The sequence below is a fragment of the Athene cunicularia genome, assembly GCF_003259725.1.
Source record: "Athene cunicularia isolate RWA chromosome 2 unlocalized genomic scaffold, athCun1 chr2_part1, whole genome shotgun sequence".
NCBI lineage: Eukaryota > Metazoa > Chordata > Aves > Strigiformes > Strigidae > Athene > Athene cunicularia.
The window spans coordinates 30824128-30851577 of NW_020799095.1; the positions used below are offsets into that span (position 1 = coordinate 30824128).

A 27450-nucleotide genomic window follows, 5' to 3' on the forward strand; every position below is an offset into this window, starting at 1 on the left:
TCCTTTTCTGAAAAGACTTTGGAGAAAGGCATGAAGTAAAACAGATTTCTTAGCAAAGCAAAGGTCCACAGTACTTATCACAAGTTGTTTCAAACGGCTGCAGTAAAAAGAATAAGATGATGTAGCATTGTGAGCAAAAGGCTTAAATTCTAGTTTTGAATCCTCATTGTTTGGGCCAATATCATTTATGACCCATGAGTCCTGGCAGGACTGGTGATTGTTTGATCTCTATCCTGTAACTCATTCCCTTGTTTACACTCTTCCTTAATTTCTCACCATACTAAATGCATCCTGTAAATAATCCCTAGCCTCAGATTCTTCTATTCTATCTCATGTCATACTTCCAGCCTCTAACATATTCAACACATCATCAGCGATTCTTCTCTGTGTTTTATTTTCTCTATCATCTTAGATCTTTTCTAGACCAATTTCTGTCACTTGCACTACAATGGAACAGCTTTCACAAGTCTCCAGAGATCTTTTCTTAGCCAGATGTCAGACCCACATCCTCTTCAAGCTGACAGGCACTTTCCACATAGCTAGCACTGGTTTTCTTCATAAAACCTTGTCTACTAAGAGCTTTTGCTCATCCTTCTGGTATTACTGTGTTCTCTCTTCTGATTCATCCATGAGGATTCAATGAGACATCTCCTCTCCTGTCTTTCTCTCTTTATCTCCACATTAGCTCTGTATAATCTCATTTGCAAGGACAGATGCAACTACTATCTCTATGCTGATGACCTCATAAATTTACTTCCCTCCACCAGGCCTCTTTCTGTTCAGACTAAAATCTTATTTCTGCCTCTCAACAAAACCATTCAATAAGAGAGCTTTTTTTCCCCCTCCCTCTTGCATCTTCTTCTTTACAAACATCATTTTGCCTGTCCTCATTAGGTCCATGTCTATGATTTGGATCTCTCTATGTCTTCACAACCAGGATAGATGTAAATATTGTCAAGTGTTTCCAGTTACTTTTCCTATCTTTCTACATAGCTATGACACTCACCCTAGAAATTTTTCCTAGTGATTTTTCCAGTGTGGATACTGTACCATTCATTCCTCTAGCCTTGACAATATTTCTTCCAAACATTGCTGGAGACATCAATTATTTGGCCTGACATTATGAACATATCCCTCTTTCTTTGAATTGCTGCATGTATTTGCTTTCAAGGCCTTTTGTTATCTATCTGCACTCTATCATCTCTTAGCAGTGCTCAGCACTGATACATTGACTCCTGCCTCCAAAGTTCACATGATGAGTTTCGGTCGTCCTTACATTACATTTTGAAATATGCCTTTGTGTTGTCTTCTTTCCATTTAGCAGGAATTTCTGTACAGTCTCATTATTCTCCATAAAATCATTTATTTGATATGATGCCTGCACAAAAACTTTGACCAAATTTGAGCCCCTAACTATCTAATCAGTAATAACAATGTTGTTCTTCCATCTCTCTGTCTGTAGCCATAGATTGCTTCATTTTGTATTGAGGCAGAAACTGTCTTTTTGTTTAAAGTCTGAAAAAATTAAAATAATAAGGTTTTGGTTCACAACTGTAGCTTCTGGTACACAACTGTAGCTTCTGGTATAAATGGTAATACAATTAGTAATTATTTAGAAATATTGTAGAAAAATATTGCACAGATATATATTCCTGTGCATTATATTAACCAGCTCTGTAGCACAAGATACTATTTTGAAAGCAAGGAATCCTCTTTCAAAATAATTTATTGCAAAACTTGTCTATTTTCTGAATTGCCTAGTAACAACTGAGAAAGCAGATAGAGAAGACTTCAAAACAAAGCTGTGACCCTATCCAGATTGCAAAATTACAGTTGCATGTTAAAAAAAAAAAAAAAAAAAAGAGAGAGAGAAATAAACAAGTTATTACCACATTTTTCAGGTCAGCATTGTATCAACGCAATGTAGTTGTTTTGTATAGATAGAGTATAAACACTACAGAATTCTAAAAGCAGACATTGCAGGAGGCCTACATCCATTTCCCCTCACTTTCCATGATTTGGAACTCAGTTATACCTGAAGAGTACTTAGACTTTACTGGATAGCTAAAGAGGTATCTGCCCTAGAGGTATATTTGTAGGGAGATTCATTTGAATAAAGCTTACGAACAAAAGATGGATGTGGTTAATTATTTCTTAGTTAGTAAGTCTACTAAGATAAGGGTTTTTTACTAATTCTGTTAGATTTGTGTAGACCTTTGATCCAAGGAGGAAGGACAAATGGAAACTGACATTTATCACTGTTGCAGAAGTGGGGCTGAGAAAACAAACTCACCCCCGTTTGGTTTTTTTTTTTAAATAAAATAACCAAACACAACAATGCAGGTGGTGCTACAAGAAGAAAGTGGCAACCTATGCAACTTCCTGAAACAGGCAAATCAGAAAGGTTCTGTAACCATATTTAGTTTTGCACAGGAAGACACATTCTTGAGGCTGCAAGGAAATCAGAGACTAAGCCAAACTCCATTCGTAGGGTTACTCTTGACTATGTTTTGCTGCCTAGATCTTAAATACCTTGTGTAAGCTATTGTCTGGCTTCCTGTAATAGTCAATGGGTAAAGAGAGAGAGGGGGGCCTTCAGAAGGCAATGCATTCCAACTGTACAACACATTTGGGCTTGAATTTAAAGCACTTTTTCACTTCACTAGAGAAGAAGATAAATTTAGATGATTATCTAAATTAGATGTCTATTTTCAGGGGCTCAAAGTCAAATTAAAAAAAAAATAAATTCTAGCGACCAGGAAGCAGCCAATTTATATTAAATTTTGATCACAAAATCAACAAAAGCAGTTTCCTCCTGTTCTCTCTTGCTCTGTTACTTGCTATATTCAGTGTATAATACATATTTAACATTTAGTACATGCATGTCATGTTCATTTGGTTCCAGATACTGATATTTTATCACCACTGTGGGTTAACTGCCTCATTTGGAGTAGTTCTTTATAATCAGAACAGGCGTCTCATTGTAATTGAAAACATAACTACTCTACAGAAGAGATCTGTGACTAACTCATGAAGTCATTCAATTTTGTATCCATGTGTCACTGCACTATAGCCAATTACCTTCTGCCTTCTAATTTTCTGGAAAAGATATCTCAACCAGATAAAGTCAATGAGATGTATGCCTTACAGGCATTATTTTAAATACTTCATTTCATTACAAAACAACCATGAAAAAAACAATTGGATTTCTTTTGAGAGATCAAATAGGTAGTAAATTATGTTAACTGGACATATAGCTAAAACTTTAAAAACCCAATTCAGAACATCTGTACTAGTATAAAAATGTAATAGTAGTTAAAATTTTAAAGGCCACACTCAGCAACAATCTAAGCAGGTGCAATGCTTCCTTGCATATGAAATACCTAGAAATGTTTTTAACAGATGCTGCCAAACACTGTCCTGCCTCTGCAAAAGAACTAAGGGAGTTCATGCTGGAAACCCTTAGGCACATGTGCTAAACATATTCAGTGGGATTGCTGAATAAGCTTTCACTTCTGCATGATAGTTTGCAAGATGGTGGTTTCAATTTTCTTTCCAATTTAATCCCAGACAATTGCTCTTTGCTACAGTGTTGTATTTTAAGATTTTGTGACAAATATTAATAATCAACTACTAGAGAGTGTCATACTTCTTTTATAACACAACCCTATGTCCTTTAGCTTGTATCCAAAGTTATTTTTTTTATGGGACTAAAGACTTCTGGTTTGTGTAGCCTAAGGAAGCCTATAACAATAAAGGAGCAAATTGCCCTGCAAGAAGTAGAATATTTTCAGTATTTATTTAGGTCTATGCTTATTATTATGTCTCTATCACCTCTTTGCTTTAAGCTTTTTGATAACAAAAGCTTGAATCAATTTAATGAATGAACAGACAGAATACAGATCAGTAATGTACTCATAGAGGTGTCAAAATTGGCATCATCTGATTCAGCCTAATGTACATTTCATTTAAAAAGAATAATTCTTAAAGCAGCAGTTTGTATTAGGGGATGAAAAAAAAAGTTTCAGATAAAATCACAGTCAAATCAAATCTTTGTCTCAGATCTAAATTAAGTTTGGACCAGAATACTTCTGAATTCAAAACAGTTTGAAAACTTAAGAAGAAAATAAAAGAAGCCTATTTTATGACTTTACTGTTTGTTCTGAAGAAAAATTCAAATTACACACCCCAGTTTAGTAAGAAATTCCTCAAAAATCTGTCTAGGTGACCTCAAGGGAACCAAATTAAGATGGCCTCAAAATATGAGATGCCAGCCAAGTAGTTTGGACATACTGATTCTTCTGTGTTATCATGACATCTCCACCCATAAAAATTTGATCCTATCAAAGTAGGGAATGTTTTATCATTCACACCAACAAGACCAGGATATTATTACACCTATCATTTCTTGGCTAAATGTTGCCAAGTTTGAAAATCTCGAGAGGGACTTTTGTTCATGGGTATATTAGTCTTTCACCTAGTTTCACATTTATGTTTGTAAATCCTTGTAAAACATCCAAGTATATTTATATCCATTTTATCAGTTAAGGAAGCAGAAGCACTGAAAAGCAAAACAGCCGACCTAAGATCAAAAAGATTAGAGGACTCAATGTCCAAAAAAAAAGTCAGGAACAAAGACCCAAATTGGCCACAGTCATTCTTATATTCCATCCACTTGGCAAATTCAACCAACTTCATTGCTGCAGTATATTCAATACGTGAGATCTATCTTCACTTTTCTGGAAGCCTTCAGTGACAGAAAACTGAGCCTTGGAAACTATCTCTCTAAATGTCTGTCTGTAAATGATTTTCAGAATAGACCAGCAAATTAAACCATCAATGATTTGCTATGATAGAAGGCTTATATGTTTTCAAGTACAAAGTTACACTTCATAGCACATATTGAAATTATGAAGAACCAGTTACCTTCCAAGTGGAAACTCTCGAATTCTAGGACCACCAGTGTCTGTGGTCCCTGATCTATGATATAACTGCAGTTCAGGTTGTTATCATACTGACTAGGGTAGTTAGGAGAGATGATACGACCTGCAGGGCTGGTGAAATTTACTCCGCATCCTACAAACATAAATAAGAAAGACACAGTTATAATCCAGGTGATAACATCATTCTAATTTCGCAGTGAGAAAACCAATAATGTACACAAGGGCCTCATCTCTCCTTAAGAGGCTGGTCATAAAAACGGAGAATAGTATATATCATGATGGCAGAAGTAGTTTTACACACACACACACACACACACACACACAGAGAACAGTATTTTGGGGAAACACAGGGCCTTCCTGCCTGCAGCCTCACATAGTATCTTGGAGTGTCTTGGATAAGACCAGACCATCGACCCACTGGCCAGAAGGACACAGCACTGCTGTTCTTACAGGTTTGGAGCCTGCGCTTTTCAAAATCCTATACCTTCAAAATCTGTACATACAAATGTAGCTGAATTGGATGGGGGGTTATTGGGGCACATCAGCAGTTTAGCCTCATTTGAAAATGCCCATGTTAGCCCAAGTGGTACCATTCTTGCTTCATGCCTGACAGCCAGGAGGATGCAGTCTGCAGGGCCATCTCTCGGTTGCTTTGCGATACGCAGAGGCAGGAAAGGTTTGTCACCCTGAACTTCTCAAGTACTCAGAACTGTTCATTTTCATGGAGTTCCTTCTGATCCTAATGACTTGCATGGCCTTGGAGTTTCTTTTTATTTTAAGCTACAGTTTTAAAAGAGTGCAGTGCACAGTGAAATGCTGATGTAAGATTAGGAACAGGCATATGAAGCCTGTGATTGTCTCCACTAAGAGGTTGTTAGTTGTTAATAACATCATTAGGGGAGACATAAAAACAAAAGCAGTTTCAGTTCAGAATTCTGTATCCTTCAGTAGTGTCTCTAAGCACTTAATTTTTCACTGTTTTAATCTGAACCCAGTGAAGGGATAGTGGTTTCCTTTGGCAGCATCCTACAAAAAAACCAAACAACCTACAGCAATTGAGAACTACCTTATACTCTTCTGGTTGGTTTGACCATCACAAAGCACATGCCATGGTTAAAGAAATGGAGAGGCCCACCCAAGAAATGCCACTTGAGCTACATGAAATACAAATAAAATGTAACAAAGCAAAACAAAGCAAAGCCAAGGCCAGAGCAGGTGGTGAGGAGTCATTTATTCTCCTGAGAGCAGTTTATGTGAAGGGCATGAGCTAAATCATACATAGGAGAAATTACCACAGTTTAAGCATATGCCTTGAAAAGAAGAACAGAGATAAAAATTCTAAAGGAAGAGCAGATCCTTTTTCCTTTTTAAGAAGATTATAGCTTTAGCTTCCAAGTAGTTTAACTACAGAGAAACACATTCTTAAAATTTAAAGCCCATTCATTTCTTTTCAGCACACTGAAAAGGCAAAGGTAGCTAAGAATAACTACAAAGTTATAGCTGCATGGAGGATCTTTGTCAAGTCCAACACTGAAGCACATAGGGAACTCTTGTTTTCAAAAGCTGGGCAGAGGCTTCAATGCCTTGTTGGACTGTCTGAATTCCTACACACAGATCAGACTAATCCAAAATGGACTAATAGAACAGCCATCTGGCTTTAATATTACTTACTGCTTATGAAAGATGCAGAGAAACCTGGCCCGGGAGCATCCTGAGACTGAAATACTGTAGTTATCACATTGTTTGGAGCAACAACAGGATCAGGAGCTGAACTTCCACATCCTGTGGTTAACAAAGCTGCTGCTTCTTCATCATTTCCTCTCCACACCTGAGAAAGTCCAGATTGGAAATGGTTTAGTGCTTTCAAAGCCCATGTAGTTTGTGGGAACCCACCAGGAATTGCATATGCAATTGTTCTTTCCATAGACTTATAGTAGGATTAATCTCACACTGAATCTTAAAGATCTAAATTGGATCTAATCACTCTTCATTCACTCTGCAGTCAGACTTCTCCACGGAGTGAATCACAGTGAATAACTTAGGTTGCCAGGGACCTCTGAAGGGCATCTGGAGGTCATTTGCTTGAACCCCTGCTGATAGCAGAGCCAACATAGATCAGGTCCAGGAAACCAGAGAAAACCATTTTATACACATCATTACCTACCTCCACTTTGTGCTAACATCTCCACACACCCTATGAATATGAGTATCTGTGTATACAATTAATTATTAAATGCAATACTTATTCATAAATCAATAAAAAACAAAGCTGTCATGCTAGGATAATAGAGAGGAATCAGACTGGAAGATCTGGATCCTTAATGTCTAGTCTTTCTAATCAAAAATTGTTCCCATTCTTGTTATGTTGCATGCACTTGTTCAGTGACAAGTATGAAATCATGTAGAAAGTTAACAAAGTAATTCACAAAAAATACAATAAAAAAAAAACCACAATTAAAAAAAAAATTACTTCAGCTGTACCAATAGGCAATTTAAGTTCAATTAAACCATGCATTCAAGAAGCACATGCACGTTTAGGTAGGTATTTAAGTGAAACCTTCTTCAGGTAATTACTTAAACATGTACTTGAGGCTCACAGTTTAAGCACTAAATTTCAACACACATATAAAAAGAAACATAGGCATAAACATTTGAAGTTTCTGAGTGCTTAAATAATTTCCTGAATCAAGATGTTTATTGTCAAGGATTTAAAGTATCTGCTTTAAGAAAAAAGAAAGAATTATTTGCTCTAATAATAAATTTATTTTTTTCTTGATGTGTTTGAACAGGTTTTTTACTGGTACTTTATACAAAATATATATATTAAAAACAAATGATATTTGATTTTTAAAATAATGTATTTGAAAGAAGTCTAGTGGAACTAGAACAACCAAATGAATTTGTGATTGCTCTAATCCTAGAAAGGGTTAGCCAAGGGTTAGCTTGTAAGTGTAGGCATATGAATGACCCCATTCATCTGGTCAGGTGTTTGAGGCAATGGATGCTCAAAGGATTAATATAAACAGTCTATGGCCTGGCCAAGATTTTGCAAAGTCACTACTTTGAATTCCTCTCTTTTGGCTTCTCAACTTGGAATGAATGGAAGATACTTACACCTGTCCACACTCTTTCATATCCAGACACCTTCATACATCTCAAACTGGACATTCAGAAATGGAGGTGGACATCACCAAAAATTTCAGATTTTTGTCTATGGAGAATATATCCATTTGACATAATTCTGACCAAGTAATTAGGACAGTTCCAAAATTTGAAATTAAAGTACCTTTACTGGGTGGCATTAAGACTTTCATATTAGTGAAATTTATTGTAACATATTACATCATATTAATCTGTGGAACAAGCTATGAAAACACCAATCTAATAGTTGGGTTTTTTTTTTTCACAGCCTCAAAAATAAGTGCAAATGTGGTAAGTTAGTAGGTATAGATCAGATGTACAGCTGCTCAGGTCTTCCTACATGTTGTCAAATTAAGTTTGCCCTTTATTTCAAGTGGGAGTTGTACTGCTGTGGAGAAAATGAGCACAAAACCACTGAATATATGCCAAATGCCTGAGAAAAAAATGACACTGAAAAATTCAAGGCATGTCCACTCCATTCTATTGCTTTGAAAACAAGTGGCTCTTGACAACCTATGAAAGATAAGAATGCTATCTTTGTTTTTTGAGATTAAAACCAGAAGGATTAGTGCAACTTGGACAGTTTATAGACTTATAAAGAAGTTCTGTAAAATTATAGTGTCACATTCCCATTTTTTTATTCACTGGAGTAATTGAAAAGGTCTTTTCATTACACTGTATTTTCTCATTATTTCCTGGTTCTGAAGTCATATGTACTTTTTTTATATTTCTCATTTTTAGGGCAGCAGGTAGGGTGATGGATCCCAGCTGGAGGTGGACCCTCATGAACTAATAAAAATGAGAAATATATACAAGGCAGTTTTCAAGGCATACAGAAAATTGACTGTATTGGTACAAGGACTTCAGTTTATATTTTCTGAATTTTGTGCCTTGACAATCCTAACCATGACAATTGCAAAACAGGATTCTGGAATCAAGAATTCTTAAAGCACTGCTCTGCTGATCTAATGCCAACAATTATTTTACCTTCACATAACTGCTCTGGCAGCTTCCATTGCTATCTGGAATCTGGAAGTTACTGTGGAAATTAATCTCCAAGTGTTTGCTTTCATGTGTAATTATGGTCCATGTGCATCTGGTGTTCATGGGAAAGTTCTGAGGCCAATGAGGAGACTTGATCATACCGTTATCTGAATGAATGATTCCACCACATCCTGGAAAAAATAGCAACAGGTGGGAGAAATGTTCAGTTATTTCCTGTTGGTGTCAGCTTTGAATGGCTGCTTGCTTCTGTGGTGCAAGAATGAGAGAGGAAATCCCTGACACACATTCAAACTTCATTTACCCCTCTTTTAATGAATTTTCCTTCTCCCACTCCTGCAGCAGGGAGGTAGTTACACTCTAGAGAAGGTATCTCTTTGTATTTCACTTTCTCATCTTCATAAGCTCCTTCTTGCCACCCTTTTGCTCTGGTCCATCTATGTACTCCAGATAATTAGAAATTATTATTGCTTAGAGAGAGTAAATCAGAAATATATTAATGAGGAGCTTCTCCCAACACTGTGCAGTTTCCTTCCCGCACCCCACTGCATGCACATCATGACCGACAGCCATTCAGAAAAGCACCCTGGTGAAGAAAACTCCATCTACTTCTGAATCCTTTTCTTTCTCACTCTGCAACATGCAAATATTGCAGTTCCGCATGTGAATCTACTCAAGCTACATCCGTTTACCCAGGGCAAAATGGTGACTTCTCCTCCAGCCCAGGCAGCCCTGTGGATCTCAGTGGGATTATGGAGAGGGATGAAAAACATGCCTTTAAAAATTGTTAACAGTTTCATTTATAAGGGGGAATAGCTGGTCATGGGTCTGTGGCAGCTTGTGTTCTTATACATAATAAGTTTAGTTAATTTGAAACATACTTGCAAATGCCATGCCAAGAACAATTTACTAGGGCTACGCGTACAGTACTAGCAACCCATTATTATTTCAGAGACAATGTAGTAAAAGGATGAATAAAGAGGAAAAAAAAAGGTTCGTAACATTCTACTTTTTTTACTCAATTAAAAAATACATATTAGCTTTAAAAGAAAGATTTTATTTTTCATTCTTCTATGTTAGAAATGGCAATTGTGTTTAGAAGGATAAGAGGCCAAGTTTTGCTCACACATACAGAAGGTAAACCCAGAGATTCTCAGTGGACAAATGAGAAGAAAGGTGAGGAATGGAAACCAGGAATATAAAAAAAGAAATATCCTTTCACAGGGAGAATACTGACTATGTACATTGCATGGTATGCTAGGTCTACTATAAGATTGAAGAGTGGCCTTCCTTGCACATGAAATCCCAGTGACAACAGGGAACAGTGTCAAAAACCTGATTAAGTGCAGTGTATATTCATGCAAACACAGACTACTGATATGTTTAAGACACTCCATCAACTGCCTGTGTGAATACTGCTAGATCATTAACTGATGGAAAGATGATCACATCAGCCAGAAGGTTTGCAGCTGGAGGTGACATTAGGGAACACATTGCCAGCTCTGCACTGAGGTAGAAAGGCACAATGAATTCTACCCTGCCACCAGTCAGCACATCTACACTTGCCTAAAATCACCTCCTGAAGGACAATGTGCAATTGGTGAGCTACCTCTTTTTTTTTTTTTTTTCTTTTTTTCTTTTTTAATACAGAGAGCTGATAATTTCAACAGAAAAAATGGTAGCTTTATAAAATGTACCAACTGAATCCTGCATGTGTACCACCTTTAGAAGTGTACTAACATCTCCACTAAAGTGGAAGAGTTTTAGACTGTTGTCAGATGTGCAATTTGAGAAGTTCTTTCTGCCTCTCTGTTTTGAAACTGACCTCTTTCTAGTTTTGTGAAACTGTGAAACAATCGTTACTGAAGAAATAAAATGTCTCATAGTCACTGACAATAGATACCACTGCTGGGAGGATAATGTGCATGGTATTAATTTACAGACATTAAGATACTGCCAGTGGGAGGCTTAAAAAGTACAAAATCAGTCCAAATTTCATTTCTTTGTGCAAGATCAGATAACACTGGTTTAATACTTGACTTTTTTTAGTGCTAGCTTCTCTCAGGAATGAAGATGTTTAATGCAAACTTAATTAAAGAGGAGGAATCCTATCTCATTTTGTGGTTGAAAAGTGCTATATAGGCATAACGTACTGCCATGTTAGACCTGACAAAATCAGTATTTTTTCCTCTTACCTAGAGATCCTGCTGTCCATGTTGCATAAAAGCCACCTCCTTGAATTGAATGATCAGAGTTAAAGATGATGACTAGCTTGCTGGAACCAGACCGAATAGTTCCAGGGGATGTGCTTCCACAGTACTTTCCTATGATAGGAGACCCAGGAGAGCCACCATTCAGGATAGTAACAGAGTCCCACTTACAAAGTGAATGATTTTCAACATGGAAGGCTGTAAAAGTAAGCTGCAACACACAAAAGTGACATTCAGAAGCTAACACCAGCCACACAAACAAAGGAGTTAGAGCAATTCCAGACAGATTCTGTAGCCATCCTAGCACAATGATTTCTGGGTATGCTCAGAAATCCGACCCTCACTTCACTTTGATGCTTTCCTGAAAGTATAGCTTGGAGTCTTGCCACTACAAGTAACAGCAGCTACTTAGCATGAAGATATGATAGAAGTGTGAGAGGAACACATGGGCTCAAAACTAGCATTATTGGGACGTAACCATATGTTTTGACGCTAAGTATGTGCTTCAAAATGGTCTTGAATATGTGCAGGTCTTGAACTACTTTCCTTCTCCCAGGACTTATGGTCATGAAATCTGAAGTTGCACATACAAATACAAATAGCTATGTAAAAAAGAAAGCCTTGGATTTTTTTCTTGCTATTGAATCAGAATACTTAACAGTTGCTAAAAATAATGCTAGTTTCCATTAAATCTGAGATAAACAGTTGCATGGTTGGTTCCTGTGAGCATCACAGAAATAGATGGAGCTGGGCAGGCAGCTTGTGACTCTGTCTCCCTCCCACACTGATGTTGTTTGTCCTTGGAGTGATATGCACACGGGTGGGATTTCCAGTTCAAAGATTCAGATTGTTGATTCAGTAGACTCCTGGATTTATTGATGCTGAAATATTGATGTACACTAATGACTGCCTGGCCCTCTTCCAATATGTTTTTTAACCAGTTCCAGGATCGGGATCTCTGTGGAAAAGTTTAGCAGATACATAGCACTTCTTCTTCCTGTAACTTTTATGTATATTCAGTTCCAAAAGAACTCTGCCTGAGGCAAAGACCAAATACAAATTTAGCTCAAATGGTTTAAGTTCAGAACTTTACCAGCAACTGAAACTGGCAGTTTATACTGGGAAAGTTCAGTCTACCTTCACTTAGGAGGCTGCTAATCAGTCCTTTTAAAATAAAAATCTAGTTCCATCTGATTAAGATTAGTTCTGCTTTAAAATTTGTGGATTAAATAGAAATTTTTTTGTTCTATTAAAATAATCCTGTACTCCCTGAAGTAAGTACCTAGGCAGTGGTCAGAATATCATGAAGCGGATTAATTAGGACCATGGGTTTGCATTTCTAAGAAATACCTTTGTAGTTGTAAATAAGGAAAACATGATAGTGAAATTAGTTAAAGACATTACATATGAAAATCTTCAATGTGTTTTTACAAAATTGCTTTTTGGATATTTTTCTGACCTGGACTACAAATGTCATTGATTGGACCTGTTCTCCAAAGGATCAGTCAAATAATTCAGTAAGTGAAGTATAGAACTACATGGTCATAAAGGTGCTTAATTTGGTCTCAGCAATTCATCTCACGAAAGCAGCACCTCAGGCAGCCTGTTAATAGTTATTGGGAAATAAAAGGACCATCTCACTGATGTAATTTGAACCAGCAATCATATTATCTTCCAGACTAACCATTAAAACACAAAAGTAACGTGTAACTTTTCTGCAGAGATTAAAAACTTCAGCCTCATGTTTATTGTCATGATAGTGAGAATATCTACACACATCTAATAACATGAGTTATGTTTCCTAAACATAGAAAGCCATTGCTTAAAGAAAAAGTCAGTGCTATGTTTTGAGGTCAAGTTAGGCTAGGATCATTCTGCTTTTCAAAAAGCACAACCTACTTTAGTTGTGTTATATTCTTTTCCCCCTCTTCCTTAGTTAAGGCTGATGTGGAGATATTTCATTCCTCCATATTTCTAATTTTCCAAATTGTCTCAAACCTGTTCCTCAAGACTAAGAGGGTGCTTCTCACACTGCCAGCTGTGCACATAATCATGACATTGTGTTACTCACAGTGATGGTTTGACCTTCAGGGGCTTCCAACAACCAGGAGCAGTGATTCAGATTGCTGTAAGGCTCTGGGTAGTTAGGACTTGTGATAACTCCCCTTTCACCTGACTGTATACCACCACAGGCTGAAGAAAAAAAGTAACATTTCAATACATTTTAGGAGCTGAATACTATAATCAAATGAGTGGAAGATTATTCAGCTTGTAATAGTACTAAGATTCATTTAAGTTGGACTGATATAGGTAAGGAGGAACAATTTATCTGGGAAAAATCCAAGTTTTAAAATCTTTTTCATTGAATAATGGGTAAACAGACACAATGACCTTGAAAGTCTGCATTTATTCTGATACTTAAAACAGGTCTGCAAAACCTTTGCCAGCTGACACTTAGAGCTGCCTCTTCTACCTTATCTTCCATTTATTTACCTCATACTCCTAAGCAAACCAGTGCCACTCTTGGACCAATGCAATCAACTCAGAAACTTGCTGATGTGTCTAGAGAAGCACCAAGGCTAAATTCAGCTGTGACAGGAAGAATAGTTGTGCTGGCATGTAAATGGCAAAGTGGTATAATTTGCAGTGATATGTCTTTAAGTGGATTTCAAAATGAGTGCAAAGGTTCAAGCAGCAGAATGTATTTCAGCAACACTAGCACTCTGGAGGCCTATTTGAAGTAAGTCAAACTTGGCTGGTGTTACCTGTTACATCCCTATTCCCAAGAGCAACCAGCTGTTCTGAGTGTTGCACTGCATTGCAAAAATTCAAATGTGGTTTGGAGAATGGGAACAGTGAGGCAGAAAATAAATCTGAAAGTTCAATTGCTAGCATATGTTTGCTTTAGCTGGATATAAATAGTGGCAGGCACTGTGTAACTTTTGAGGACCTCTTTGAGAGTTGATCCCATAGTGTGTCTTCTCAGTATCACCAAATGAATGGCAATAGTCCCCAGAAGTGCCTCAGTCAGCAACAGTCTATCAAACCATTTACCTTCAAATGTGTAATGGGCCAAAAATCCTTTGTCTTCTGTGTTTTCATCACTTACAAAGTGCACCCATATCTGGGGGGCAGCTATGACTAGTGGCACAGATGGTGCAGCCTGACCACAAAGTCTGGTTATTAGGTCTCCATCAGCATCCGCTGAATAAAGAAAGAAAAAAAACAAACACTTTTTCAATCCTAAAAGAGCTACAGTGACATAAAAACATAGGGCAAACATACATTTAATTTTGTTTTGACAAGAAAACAGAGAAAAGTACATATCACACTTAATAACTGCTTATTTGTAATAGGTATAGGTAGAGTGCTGCAGTTCACTGCTGGGATCTAAATCTTGACAATGAGGAAGTTCTCTTCAAATCTGTATTAATGATTCTTTTAATATCTTGGGCTCCTTCTCTCCCCTCCCTAACATCCTGCACGCTTTCATTTTGTATGACCCATCAGACCCGAAAACACAGAAAGTGCCCCAAAACTGCAGACATTTTGGGGAAGAACAGTGGGAAGAGATGGCCCGAAGTTAACCAGGAGTTTGAGTTTTCTACCGTATAGGGATGTGCTTCATCCATGAACAAGTTGTCACTGCTGTATTAATATCTCTCTGCCCTAGAGAGCTCAATATACTGTTCTCTGTATGGCGAAAAAATGCCAGCATTTGCTCAAATCATTGAGACCTAAAAGGAAGGCACAACACAGTCCATTGCACTTCTGTGACACTGAATGTTTGCTCATTTTGGTGTAAGCTCTTATCCATCACATTGTTAGAAGTATCACTGTTGCTGTTTATCACTGCTGTGTTCTCAGGAGAAGGCAAGTAAGTATAATAGCATTCCTCATGACATCCAGGCAATGCCATTCCTAGATTTGCTTCTCTAATAACCAGCAGGCTGCTGATCTTAAAAGTGTCCATTGAAAAACAACAATTAACTCCATGCAGAGTGGCAGGCTGCTCTTGCAAAGAAGGCAGTAGAGCAAGAGGGAGAAACTTTGGGTGCTCTTCAAAGCCCGTTCACAGTTATGCCAACTAAGGTGGCTGAGTAACTTCATATTTCTGTCATATACAATGACACGGCCACTATTTGAAATGACCTGAAGCACAGGGATAAAAGGTAGCATATAATAAAATTCTATTAATGTAAATTACACTGACAAATGCTAAATCCTGTCATGTTAACATACACTAAAAATTATACTGAGCTGCACAAGCAGAAGACAGTCATGATAAATTATGGTGGGATTTTTTTAAATAGTAATAATTTTGAGCATTAAAATGTGAAGTCTACTTTTTCTTTTTTGCACTTCTTACGAGGTGATTGACCATGTGACAGATGTGACCCAGGTTACTCCATCTCTACACGGTGAAAATTTACACCAATCACTGCTTTCATGAATGGCCAACTGGCCAGAGATCTAAACAGCTGATAGACAGAAATTGTAAAAAGAAAGACTGTGCTGTAAGATTTGGTTCAAACTGAAGGGAATAGTATGAAAGACAAAGTGTCTTCCGCAAAAGCCCAGAAGTTAGTATTTCACTGTAGCAATATGCTCAGCTGTACTACCATGTACAGACTACATGCACATTCCTGATAATATTGTAACTTAAGGACTTACCCTAAGAAATTTGAAATATTTACTTTATCTTTTTAGATTAAATATTTATCAAAGTCAATTCTGCATATTTTTTTTTCATTCAGTGCCATTAAGTGTGTTGTATGAGTAACTCAAAAAATAATTTTACACATCTCTGTTTCATTTGGGGTCTCTCAGGTGACTTATTGTTGAATTGGACCCTTCCCCAAGTTCACATCTGCTGTGTTGAGAGTCTCAAACAGCACCTGTCTGACTTTAGTGATATTCTACACTATCTACATCTCAGTGCCCATTAAATGTTACTTGTCGGCATACAAAGCTGACATTCATTTGACATGAGACTGGTTGTGAAACTGAAGATCCATCAGTATGGCCAAAATGAACATTACAATTTAGATTACAAAACTGTGTAGGGCAAAAGACAACTACATTTTTACCTCTTTCCTTTTCTTGTATTGCCTGGAGGCCTGAGGTTCACAGTGATTGAGAGCAGTGGGAACTGATGAGTAATGGACCAGATATATTTTATTATTTCTTTCTCTGAGTTCTCTTTCTATTATTTCCCAGCATCAGTGCATATGTGGGAGGGAACTGTTAGGCTATGCAGCTATGCATGCTTTGGCTCTACACAGGACAAGCTGATAATATACAACCAAGAGCTATCTTTCAAATTAATGCAAATAAGGATGTAAGAGATTCCTGCTCTCAACTTCCCCCCCCTGCCCCTTTCATAAACAATCTCCTAGTAAATTAGAACCTGCTCTCTCTGGGACTCACAGATACAGCCTCTCAGTGAAAAAGACAGCTGGAGCTTTCATACTACACTTGGCATTAGCTGAGTGACTTTCATATGACATTTCCAGTTGCTTGCTCTTACGGATAGCTAAAGATACTCAAATATGCAGAGATATTACTTGTGCATTAATCCTGTGCTTGTGTTCCTTTTAAATGCTTTAGTCTGTATTTTGTGATGCAGTCTCACAGGAGATATGGATTTGTTTTTGAAGAATGATCTTATAGAGTACAAAAGTGGGGTACAAAGTGGGTATGCAGCCCAGAGGCTATGAATAATTAAAGCATTCTTTGCTTCACTCCTGCTGTCCCTGGAGATATTTCAGGAGTGGGGAAAGAATGGGCTGTGGACCAAGTAAATTGTTTTAATGACTCCAGCTTCTCCTGACTACCATCTTTCAAGAGACTTCTCTCTTTACAAGGGACAGTGAAATTTGTATTGTCCCTTGTAAAGAGAGAGTCAGGTGTGTATTGCAACCACCAAAACAATTTATCCTTCAAAGATACCTATCCAGTCTTCCATTTTTTTCTCTGAAAGAAAGGGCGACCAAATCCATGCATCCATTGCTCTGGCTGTGAAATCCCACTCCTGGTCTAGGAGGCAACATGTAAGGCATGCATGTGAACACTCTCTCAAATGTACAGATCCTACAACAATCGTTCTCTGCAAATATATATGAACAAGATTTCACAGTAACACAGTTGTACAACTAGAATCCTGATAGGCTTAATCTATTCTCCTGCTGAATATACAAACCTATTCGTAACTCTAGGTAGTCATATTGGCAGTCCTGGTGATGTTCCAAGTGGAAATCCTCGAAAGAGATATATATGGATGAATTATAGTGGGAGGGGTTTTCAATGGTCCATTCACAGTTCAAGTTACTTGTGTAATTTTTGACACCATCATAACCAGGAGAAGAGAAGTTCCCACTTGCATATCCCATCAGGGTTCCACCACAAACTGCAGAAACAAAAATATAACTTTAAAAAAAAGTAATAATTTTTGCATGAAGAGAAATCTTGCCCCTGTTTATTCTGACGTGTGCATGTCAGCAAGCATGTGCTCTGATTAGATCAAAGCTTTTTCCATTTTCTACCTTTTTTATAATTTACTGCTGTGTACAATAGAATTCTTGCCTAGTGTCCTGGAATTTATTGGCAAGTCTTTAAAAACACATGTGTAAAGCAAGGAAAAAATTGTTCATGGTATCAAATAAAATATTTCAGCAGCACCACCAACACAACAAGCATTATTTAACTTTTTGGTAAAATCCCACAGCAGCTTCAGTTCAATATTGCTCAGCCCCACCCATTACCTAATTCTAGACTTGAGATTTTTCTGGAACATACCCTCAAGAGCAGTACACTCATGCTATAGTAGGATGCTTGTGGAGGGAATTAAAAAATCAAGTTCAAAAGACTCAAAGCTGTAGTAGTAAGTCTCTGCCAGCTGCCTCCTCTCTGGAGGCTGAGCTTGCAAAAGTAGGGTAGCTGCACTCTTTCTCAAGCTACAATAAATCAATTGCCCCCCTGAGTAATAAGGAAGCACTTGAATTATTCATGTTGTCTATGGCACTATGCTTTTTGGATCTTTTCATGGAATAAGGCCACTTCAGACCATCTCTTACTCAAGACTAAGTACAAAACAATAAATCAGTAGTGAGAGTAAGGACTGTGATCCATAACTGAGGTTCTTTTCATTTGAAATTTGACGTAACTGGCACATAAAGTCCATAACTCCCAGAGATTCACCATTTTTTCACATCCTTTCAACTAATTAAAGATATGTGATATACTTCCACCAAAGAGATGTAAAAGAGAAAAAAATGGTATCAGAGGTTTTTTGTTTGTCTAGGTCATTTTTCGACATGTGCCAGTACTTTAACTATGAAATGACTCACCAAAGATCAAACACTTCATTCAAAAACACACACTACCTGCATCTTCACTAGACGTGTATGAGACACTGAAGCCTCTGGTGGCACGGGACATATCTGTCACCAAAATGACTTTCATTGTGTTTCCAGAGGATTTCACCTCAGTGCCTGGATTTACCTCACCACAAAGCTTGGCCAGCCGGGGAGAGTTCTGTCTGAGGCCATTGTAAACCTGTTGGGTCAAAATGAACTCTTATGAGATCAAAATACAGTCTTATGAGCACCTCCTGTATCATTTAACAGTGCTTCATACCTTTAATACAAGGTTCATCGATGTCCTTCATGGCAGGTTAGTTCCTAAATCTACTCAAAACCTTGGAACAAACTTCCATTGCCTTGAGTAGATGAGGCTCTGAAGTAAAACATCGAAAACACCTTGCTTATTTTGGCAAAACACAAACATATGCTCTTTTTTTTTTTTTTTTTTAAACCAGAAATTGAAACAGTTTGATTGGGGAAAATACTGTATTTTAACTCATTATCTATATCTTCACTTAATCACTTAATAATGTCAGTAACTGATCATATTCATTCCATTTCAAATGAACATCTTTGCAATCTTGTTAAAACCAACATCAGCTTTATCAAAAATCTCCTCCAAAATATTCAGTGCTGGTGGGTATTTCGGATTAGTTGAAACATTTCACTTCTTGATGATCCAGATGTATTTTGCAGTTTCTTTCATACAGCCTTTAGCCTAGGAGTTAATTTCCTTCTTTCTACCACTATGTCAACAGTGCAAGCAAGGCAAAAATGATGTTTCCCACTGAGATTTGGAATACATTATAGTGCTGAAGGCACAAAAGCTGGCAGGACAGATCTTCCTTTAAGAGATCATTACTTCATTAATCGATAAAAAGACAGCTCCCCATGGTCTGTCTAAAGCATCTGTGAAGGAAAACAAGGGGAAGATCATCTACCGATCACAAGGGAGAACCACTTTACCCCCTCACTCTTATGCAGGGGCTATTTTTGATCACGCTAAAGCTAGTCCTGTGTTTGCACTGCTAATCTGAACAAATGGGAAACTAAACTAGATCTTCCATTCCTGCAATTTCACAGAGGAATCGTATTTTTGAGGCATTTGTACATCTGTCCAAGTCCAGTTCTATGTGCCAGGTTTGATTTTTCTTGCACTAAATAACGAAAAATCTAAAATAACCTTGATAAAATAACCAAACTCTACCTTTTTGAAGATGGGGTGACAAATAGGTGGGATTTCCCTATCTTTCTTTCAGAATATTCATGGTCCAACACAGTAGCAGTGATTTGTTGCAATCTTGGCTTTTTCTCTTTCCTTCTTTCTTTTTTTTTTTTTTTTTTTCAATTGACAACAATAAGTAACAATAGCAGTAACAACCTCCAAAATCAAAAGACACCTCTGAACTGACTAATGGACTTTATATCCACAGAGAAGAGACATTGTAAGCTTTCAAAAACCACAGAGCTTTTTTCCATAATTGATAAAGAGCCAATTCCAATTATTTCAAGTTCTCTCCTCTGGCTGGATGACAGTTACAAAATTTCCATATTCTAAAACAAGCAGATGAGTTTAGACACCCTACAGAGCTCATTTTATGATTTGTCTTAAAAGCAGATGTAGACCTATAAATGACATTTCAGCTCTATCATGTCCACCAATGTTCCACAAAGGGATTAGGAAGAGTTCTTTCTGCCTTCACACCCAATACTCACAGCCACATAATCTGATGAGCACCTCCAGTGTTCTTCAGTTTTCATATCATTAAAGGTCAGAGTCACACGTCGGCCTTCTTCCACTGTGATCCTCCATTCACACACTCGATTATGTGGGTATAGGTTGGGATAGTTGGGTGAAGTAAATGTTCCAACAGGGGCAGTAAAATCCCCACCACATTCTGAAATACCCAAATATTGGGACACTTCTTAAAGAATTGCTTATAGACCTATAGCAAAAAACACATTAATAATGCAAGAAAAAGAGATCCTGAGAAGTTGATTGCCTATCCTGTCCATATGTTTGTCTAAACAGCTATGTTCCTGCCAGCCTTTATCACTCAGCTGTAAATGTAGGTCAATATTAATTGACCATAGCGGCTCCTTTTAGTCTAATTATTAATATTTCCTTCTCAGAATGGCTCATGGGAGGCCTCAGAAGCCTGAGTGAGCCACAGGCTTTGATGACAAGTGATATAAGCCTCTCACTGTGGCAGGACTGAGACTTTTCTGCCTTTCAGATGACTGGGCAGAGGTACACAGAACAAGTAGGGTCTTAGAGTGGGTAATGATGAAGAACGTGTTTTTCCTCTGCTGGTTAACAGAAGTAGAGAAAAAGCTTTCAGGGATTTTAACCAACGCTTTTTCAGTTATTTTGTGTTTTTCCTGTCTTTGTTACGAACATTAAATTGTGCTCTGAGGAAAGAACACTAAAGATCTTGGGTACAGAGTGCATTTTTCTTCTGAGACTAATGGTATAAATTTATCAGCCTACACTTGATTTCTTTTTAAAATAGAGATATAGTTTAATGGACTACAGTGGGAGATTTAGTCCCTTTCCTCAACCCTCACAGGCTCCTGCAGAACAGTCTAATCTGTGTATCCACCTGCATTAAATTGTTGCTAATACAGTTTATCTTCTATAGTTGCACAACAGGGTCCTGGGAGTGGAATAACATTCTTTTGGAGTTTGTTTTCCCCTCTGTTATTTTACTGCAGAAGCAAGCATGAAGAATAAGGAAGCTTTCAGCTGAACTTTTAAATGAGCTGGAAGGAGTTTAGAAGGGTTGTGAAGGAGATTTTTCAAGACTGCTACTGCAAAGAATTTCTTAAAAAGAAGCCATATTTTGTCAGGACAATCGCAGCATGGCACTAAAGAATGTGAAAGAGAAGTGTGAGGCAGGAATAGGTCTATGTCCTTAGTCCTGATCTGAGCAGTTCTTTGAAGCCATTGTGCTCAGGACAAGAGGCAATGGGCACAAACTGAAACACATGGAATTCCACCTGAACACATGAAAACACATTTCACTGTGAGAGTTGTTGAACACTGGAATAGACTGTCCAGAGAGGTTTTGGCATCTCTATCCCTGGAGACATTCAAAACCTGACTGGCTACAGTCCTTAACATCTTCCTCTACCTGACCCTGTTTGAGCTACCTCATCTCCAGATGTCCCTTCCAGCCTCAAAGGCTCTGCAGTTCTGTGATTCTGCTTAAAACCTATTGGTTAAAAACTATTGGGTTTAGGGAGATTTAAGAATGCACTCACCTCAGAGGGACAGAATAAAATAAAGGAAAATCACAGCATTTCTTTACCTTCCTCCTTACCAAGAGAGATGTGTGGAGGGTATGTTAGGACACCCCTGGACTGATTGTTGTGGAAGGGGGTGCTTCATTGTGTGAGACCCACACTGATGGCAACATCCATTATAGTGGAAGACTGCTTGCCTCTTAAAGTTTCAGCTTGACTAAGTAGTGATCAAAGAGCCCTATTCATTTTTAATTCATATTACCCCAGAGTTTAAATTTAAGAGCAAATACACACCACTCCAAGAATAAGTGATCTACAACATATGCTGTATTACTGCAATTACGGACTGTGGTATATGTTGCTTCCCTGAAAGTAACTTGCAACCTTACAAATCTAACCTTCAGTACTGGAATAAAAGTGCAGTCTGAATCCTCGGGCATTGACTGATCCATCAGTGACAAACTTGACATAAGCAAAACTGTCAGAGGTGTCCACAGCATCAGGGAGAGTATCACCACAGTACCTGCCCAACAAATTTCCTGCAAAAATCAAATACAGAAAGAAATCTTATATCAATTTATTGTTTATGTGTATATTGAAGGATCACTTTCCAATTTAACCAGACAGGTGGGAGTAAACTAGTAAAATGAAGTTATTGCTGGGAAATAGGAGGATTTTGTTTGCCTTACTTTGCTTTAGCAAGCGAGGCAGACAGAAGCAAATACAATGTGTATGTTGAAAAAGCTCACTTTGTACGCAAAGGGAAATGCTTTCAGGAACCTCTGGTGAGGTTTCATCGTAGTACTAGGGAAGGGAAGACAAACACTGAAATAATTCTCAGACCAGAAGCGTTGTATTCTCGGATCTCCACAAAGTCATTTGTGCACTCAGAGGAGTTTTGGATATCTAGGCCTTCTAGTCTGATGGTAAGATAGTGGCCCCTGGGACCCTGCAGAAACCATTCGCACAGCAGGTTGTCTTGATAATGAAGCTCAGGGTACCCCATGCTTTCAATGATGCCGCTTTGTCCTATCACTGTCCCACCACAGGGAGCTGCAAAAGGAAGAACATTGACTGTAGGACCTCAGAGAGATGACCTTTCTCCTAAACAAGACTTAAAGCGAAGGCACAACTGACTTGTTCTCTAACTGTGGTAATAAAACAGCAATTGCCTTCCAGTTAAAAATCTTCTGCATTCTCCTAATTGAACCTGTCCTCATTTATTGTTTTGATTTTTCACATACCCCCTTCCATTTCAAGCATCCCTTCCTCTCTGTCATACCTTCTATTAATTTGAAAAACTCACAGAGTTCAAGGTCTATATCTATTCTTTACCCATGTCCATATTTACCAGAAAAGCATGGAAAACTATATCAAATAATCATAAAGAAATTTAGTTTGCTAAATGTGGATCTACATTTTTTTATGACTGAAAAAAATTGACTGCTGGTTTGGGCCTACAGCTATGGTTCAGACTCCTCTTTCCTGCAGTCCCTTCCTGTTCACATTCCACTCCTTTTGATGCCTTGGTAAAGGATCACTGCACAATCTGGGAAACAGCTATTTTTAGTTTTCTTTCTCTGAAAACTCATTTCTCTGTGGTACTTGCAAACATAAATTCACAGTTGTAAGGTTTACAGCAAATAATATTCTCAGGTGGAATTTATTGGATTTTACAGTGTATTCTGTGTGTCTGCTAGTTACAATCTTTTTGTGGCAATAACAGTTCTGTTGGTACTCTCTACTCTTCTGAGTGACTAGTGCTTTGTTCCAGGATGACTGGCATACAGCTGAGATACTGTAAATCTGTTATGGGTAAATATAAATTGCGGCTTCATATACTAACAGTGTTTTCTTGCAAGCAATGTTTTCTTGCAAGTTGTTTCAGATTTCACATTCAGAAATGTAATAGCACAATATATTGGCTGAAGTATTTGAAATCTAACACAACCAGCAAAATTCTGTGTAAAGCAATATAATCCACCACTTTTCCTTTGAGAAATTAACAGCCCTAGACTTTCCTATGAGTGATACTTGTGTAATAGCTGCTATTCTTTGAAGATTATTAATATTATCAAAAAAAAAAAGTAGCATATTTCTGAATCTGATCAAAGACTATTTTTTATTTAATTTTAGAACTTTTCCAGTGCTTTCTAATCTGGTTTTGCAGCTTGAAAGAAAGTAATTTTAAAGTATTCTTTTTCCCACTTGACCAATAACGGTTCTTACTGTTTGTTCCATTTTCAGTCTATTGTGCTGCCCCCATTTGTCTAGCAGCATTCTTATAATAAATTGGTTTACATTTACATAGAGAAGCTCCTCATTTTTTGTTCTCCTGCCAACCCTCAGCTGCTCTTTGCATTACCCTTTGGAATCCTGCTCATGAAAATCACACTAATTTTGCAGGCTGAAAATCAGATTAATGTTACATGACTTTATCCACATCAACCTTTTGTTCCTACTGCCCCTTTGATAATTGTCTTTGACAAAAGGTTATCCAGTCTTTGTTTCCACTGCTGCAGATCTATGAGCACCTTCCTATTCCTATTTCCATAATTTTCACCTCTTGCTAGGTGCAGAACATGATGATGTTAACCCATATGACGATTCTGATGCCTTAGCACTAACACTAACTGAAAGATGCATGTATCTGTTAGTCCACCTCATATGCATTATTTAAGCCCTATTACAAAAGCCTGACACTTGAGACCAAAATCTTCTCTAAAATCAGAGAAATTGATTGCAATAATTACCCATGGAGTATTTAGCATTGAATCCCACGTGCGTGGCACTGCTGTCAGACCTGAACCTCAGGTACATGACGGCTCCTGAGGATCTCTGCAAGCCTGGCATCAAACCTCCACACAGCTTGGCAATGATGGGGGCAGTGGAGTCGGCGCCATTGCGTAGCTCTAGGTAACTGGAAGTGCAGCTAGGATTGGAGAGAATTTTCTGTTCAGTATATAGCAATAATGGTTTGAAATCATTTCAGTATGTATAGAAAGCCATGAAGCTGTAGCGAATTAGATTAGTTTCCATGCAGTATGACCAGGACAGAATCAACAAGTTCATAATCAATGATAGTTATGTAATAATTGAATTAAAGGAATGCTGGAAACATTGAGAAAGACTCATCCCAAGCCCAGTCTATGATCAGAAGAAAGTCCTGGGGAGGGGTATGAACAGCACTGATAGAATATTTGTGACCATCTTTAACATTTGGCAGCATTTGGATTTAGAAGATTAAGTCTCATTGATGGCTGTTCAGTAAAGGAACAGATAGAAAACAGATGAAAGGAATAAAAATTCCAGATCTGGGGGTTTACTTAGGTGGGCATAAAACCCCAAAATATCTTAAGTAACAGCATTTGCACCTTCAGAATGGTGCAGTGTCCTCACGATTCTCCATCCTGCACCATTTTTTCTGGACGTGGTCTCACAGGTGAGGTTCACCTTTGCCATATAGTGGTCCAGCCCCAAATCAATGAAGTTACATCAGCTGGAAACTAGGCCATGTTTTATGCTTCAGGTAGGGGGTGAAAAACACATAGACCCATTGCAAATTAGAAGATGGGCAATGAAGGAGGCGGAGAAATTGTTCTGGTGGTAATCCATTGGATTTAAAAGCATCTGAGAGTCAAAATGACTGAAAATCTGCATATGAAATGGCTAGAGGGCACAGATTTTACGGAAAGCCCCTTTTTACCATGGATGCTTCCCACTGTCTGTTATATTAATTTCTGTCATGCACTCTAAAGTCCTAAGAATTTATACCAGTGGCCTGATAGCTTCAGTGGTCTCATTCAAAAATTTCCTAACCACCTTTGATTGTAAATCTGGAGGTGCGCTCTGGGAGGAATTAGAGAAAGTAACAAGGAAAGAAGAATCAGAATGGAGTCTCTGAAGAATCACAGGCAGAATAATGTGGATGTATACTTTGGTGAAGGTTCAATGTAAAACTGATCTTCAAATTGCAGCTCTACTGCATGTCCATTAGGAGCAGTTATGGTCCAGACACAGTCAGCATGAGGGGGATAATTGCTTGGATAGTTGGGGGAAGATGTATATCCGCTGGGGTTGAAATCATTGATATAAATATTTCCTCCACAAGCTGGGAAAGAAAAGATCACCAATAAAAAATAACATGTTAAGGAAATGGGTGAGGCATCAAAAATATGAGTTATCGCTATATTCCAACACAGTTTCCTTTCGGTGTCATATAGTTACATCAAAACCAAATGCATTTTACTACTTACTGTGGGAAAACATTTTAATGCAGTAGAATTCTATGTTTCTGGGCTCCTGCTTATCTAGTCCTTCTCATTTTCAGATGTTCAGGACCCTGAATTACATCAGTATTTGTTCTTCCTTGGATTGCTTCTAAACCAAGCAGGAAACATATTTCTTGCCTGGTTCCTATCCCAATTCCTAAGAGCTAGAAAGCCTACAAGTCAGACCCATTAATGCTTCTGTGAATCGTTCCCCACTTCTGTTTTCCAAAAAATGAAATGTCTGAGACAATAATGAAAGTGTGAAGAATGCCAGTCAGAACAAACATGAGCATTTGTTCAGGTCCTTTATCCTATAAAAATATCTTTATTTTGACCAGAACCTTTCTGTCAAAACCCCCCACTATGTTCTACCAATACTGGTTTAACACAGTGTTTAATCATGTTTTATAAATTAAAATGGTAGAAATACTATTGTATAGCTTTACCCATTCCCTTTATGAATCCCCTACAATAATGCTAAGAATGATTCTTTGTGGCAGCAGGGAAAAGTAGGCAGAAAACAAGCACTGTCTGAGTCTCCATTTTTTTCATTCTTTCAAAAAATGTGAGCTCTAGTAAGGAAGGATATTTTCTCAGCTGAGAGTGGAGCTTGTGAGAAATGTTACCACCTTTCTAGACACACTAGCCTAAATCATTCCTGACATCGTTTAGCACCTGCACTGTGTACTATATGTTCAAAATAATGTTCTTGTTTCCAGGGTTTTTTTCCTTTCCTGTATGAATTTTGAACATCTCTTCCTAACTATAGATGCTATTTCCCTGCTAAAGGGTTTCCCCTAAGTTGTTTTTTTTTTAAACTTTAATATCTCTGGTTTCCATGACCTGTAGCTGGCTCTCTTTAAAAAGGAAAAATCTGAGAGTAGAATCAGAAGTCATGCACTAAAGAAGGAAATGGGACATTTTTGCAGACATCAGATTTTACCAGGGTTGGGACTTATATCAAGAACTTCTTTTAAAAGGACAAACTAAAAGTTATATCTTTTTTGTTGCAGAATTTAAGTTTATTTCCTAGACTTACCTAGACTCTTAGCCTCGTATTTCAGTTTGAATCCTTGACCCTCATTCCTGCTGTCAGAAATGAAGTGGACAAACAGCTGATTATCTGTGGTGTACATGGTAGAGATAGGGCTGCTTCCACAAAATCGTCCATTCCCTCTTCCAGACACCAAAGGTGGAGCAGCATTATCTAACCCATTCTTCAGCTAGAAGAAGAGAAATTGCTAATATCAACCAAACAGCCCTGAAATGTAAA

At 37.8% G+C, this 27450-nt stretch overlaps 1 protein-coding gene across 1 annotated transcript in view; it reads right to left on the bottom strand.

Moving 5' to 3' along the window:
* The window catches only part of CUBN (cubilin), a 149032-nt gene that overhangs the window by 23487 nt on the left and 98095 nt on the right, over window positions 1-27450 (bottom strand). The window contains exons 43-56 of the mRNA XM_026843524.1: window positions 27217-27400; window positions 25843-26017; window positions 24660-24838; window positions 22750-22959; window positions 22305-22445; window positions 20377-20558; window positions 18682-18853; window positions 17499-17705; window positions 14351-14500; window positions 13368-13489; window positions 11282-11507; window positions 9072-9259; window positions 6615-6771; window positions 4927-5076 (exon numbers count right to left, since the gene is read on the bottom strand). Coding sequence (XP_026699325.1) covers window positions 4927-5076; window positions 6615-6771; window positions 9072-9259; window positions 11282-11507; window positions 13368-13489; window positions 14351-14500; window positions 17499-17705; window positions 18682-18853; window positions 20377-20558; window positions 22305-22445; window positions 22750-22959; window positions 24660-24838; window positions 25843-26017; window positions 27217-27400 — 2443 coding nt within the window. The remainder of the gene's footprint in view (window positions 1-4926; window positions 5077-6614; window positions 6772-9071; window positions 9260-11281; window positions 11508-13367; window positions 13490-14350; window positions 14501-17498; window positions 17706-18681; window positions 18854-20376; window positions 20559-22304; window positions 22446-22749; window positions 22960-24659; window positions 24839-25842; window positions 26018-27216; window positions 27401-27450) is intronic.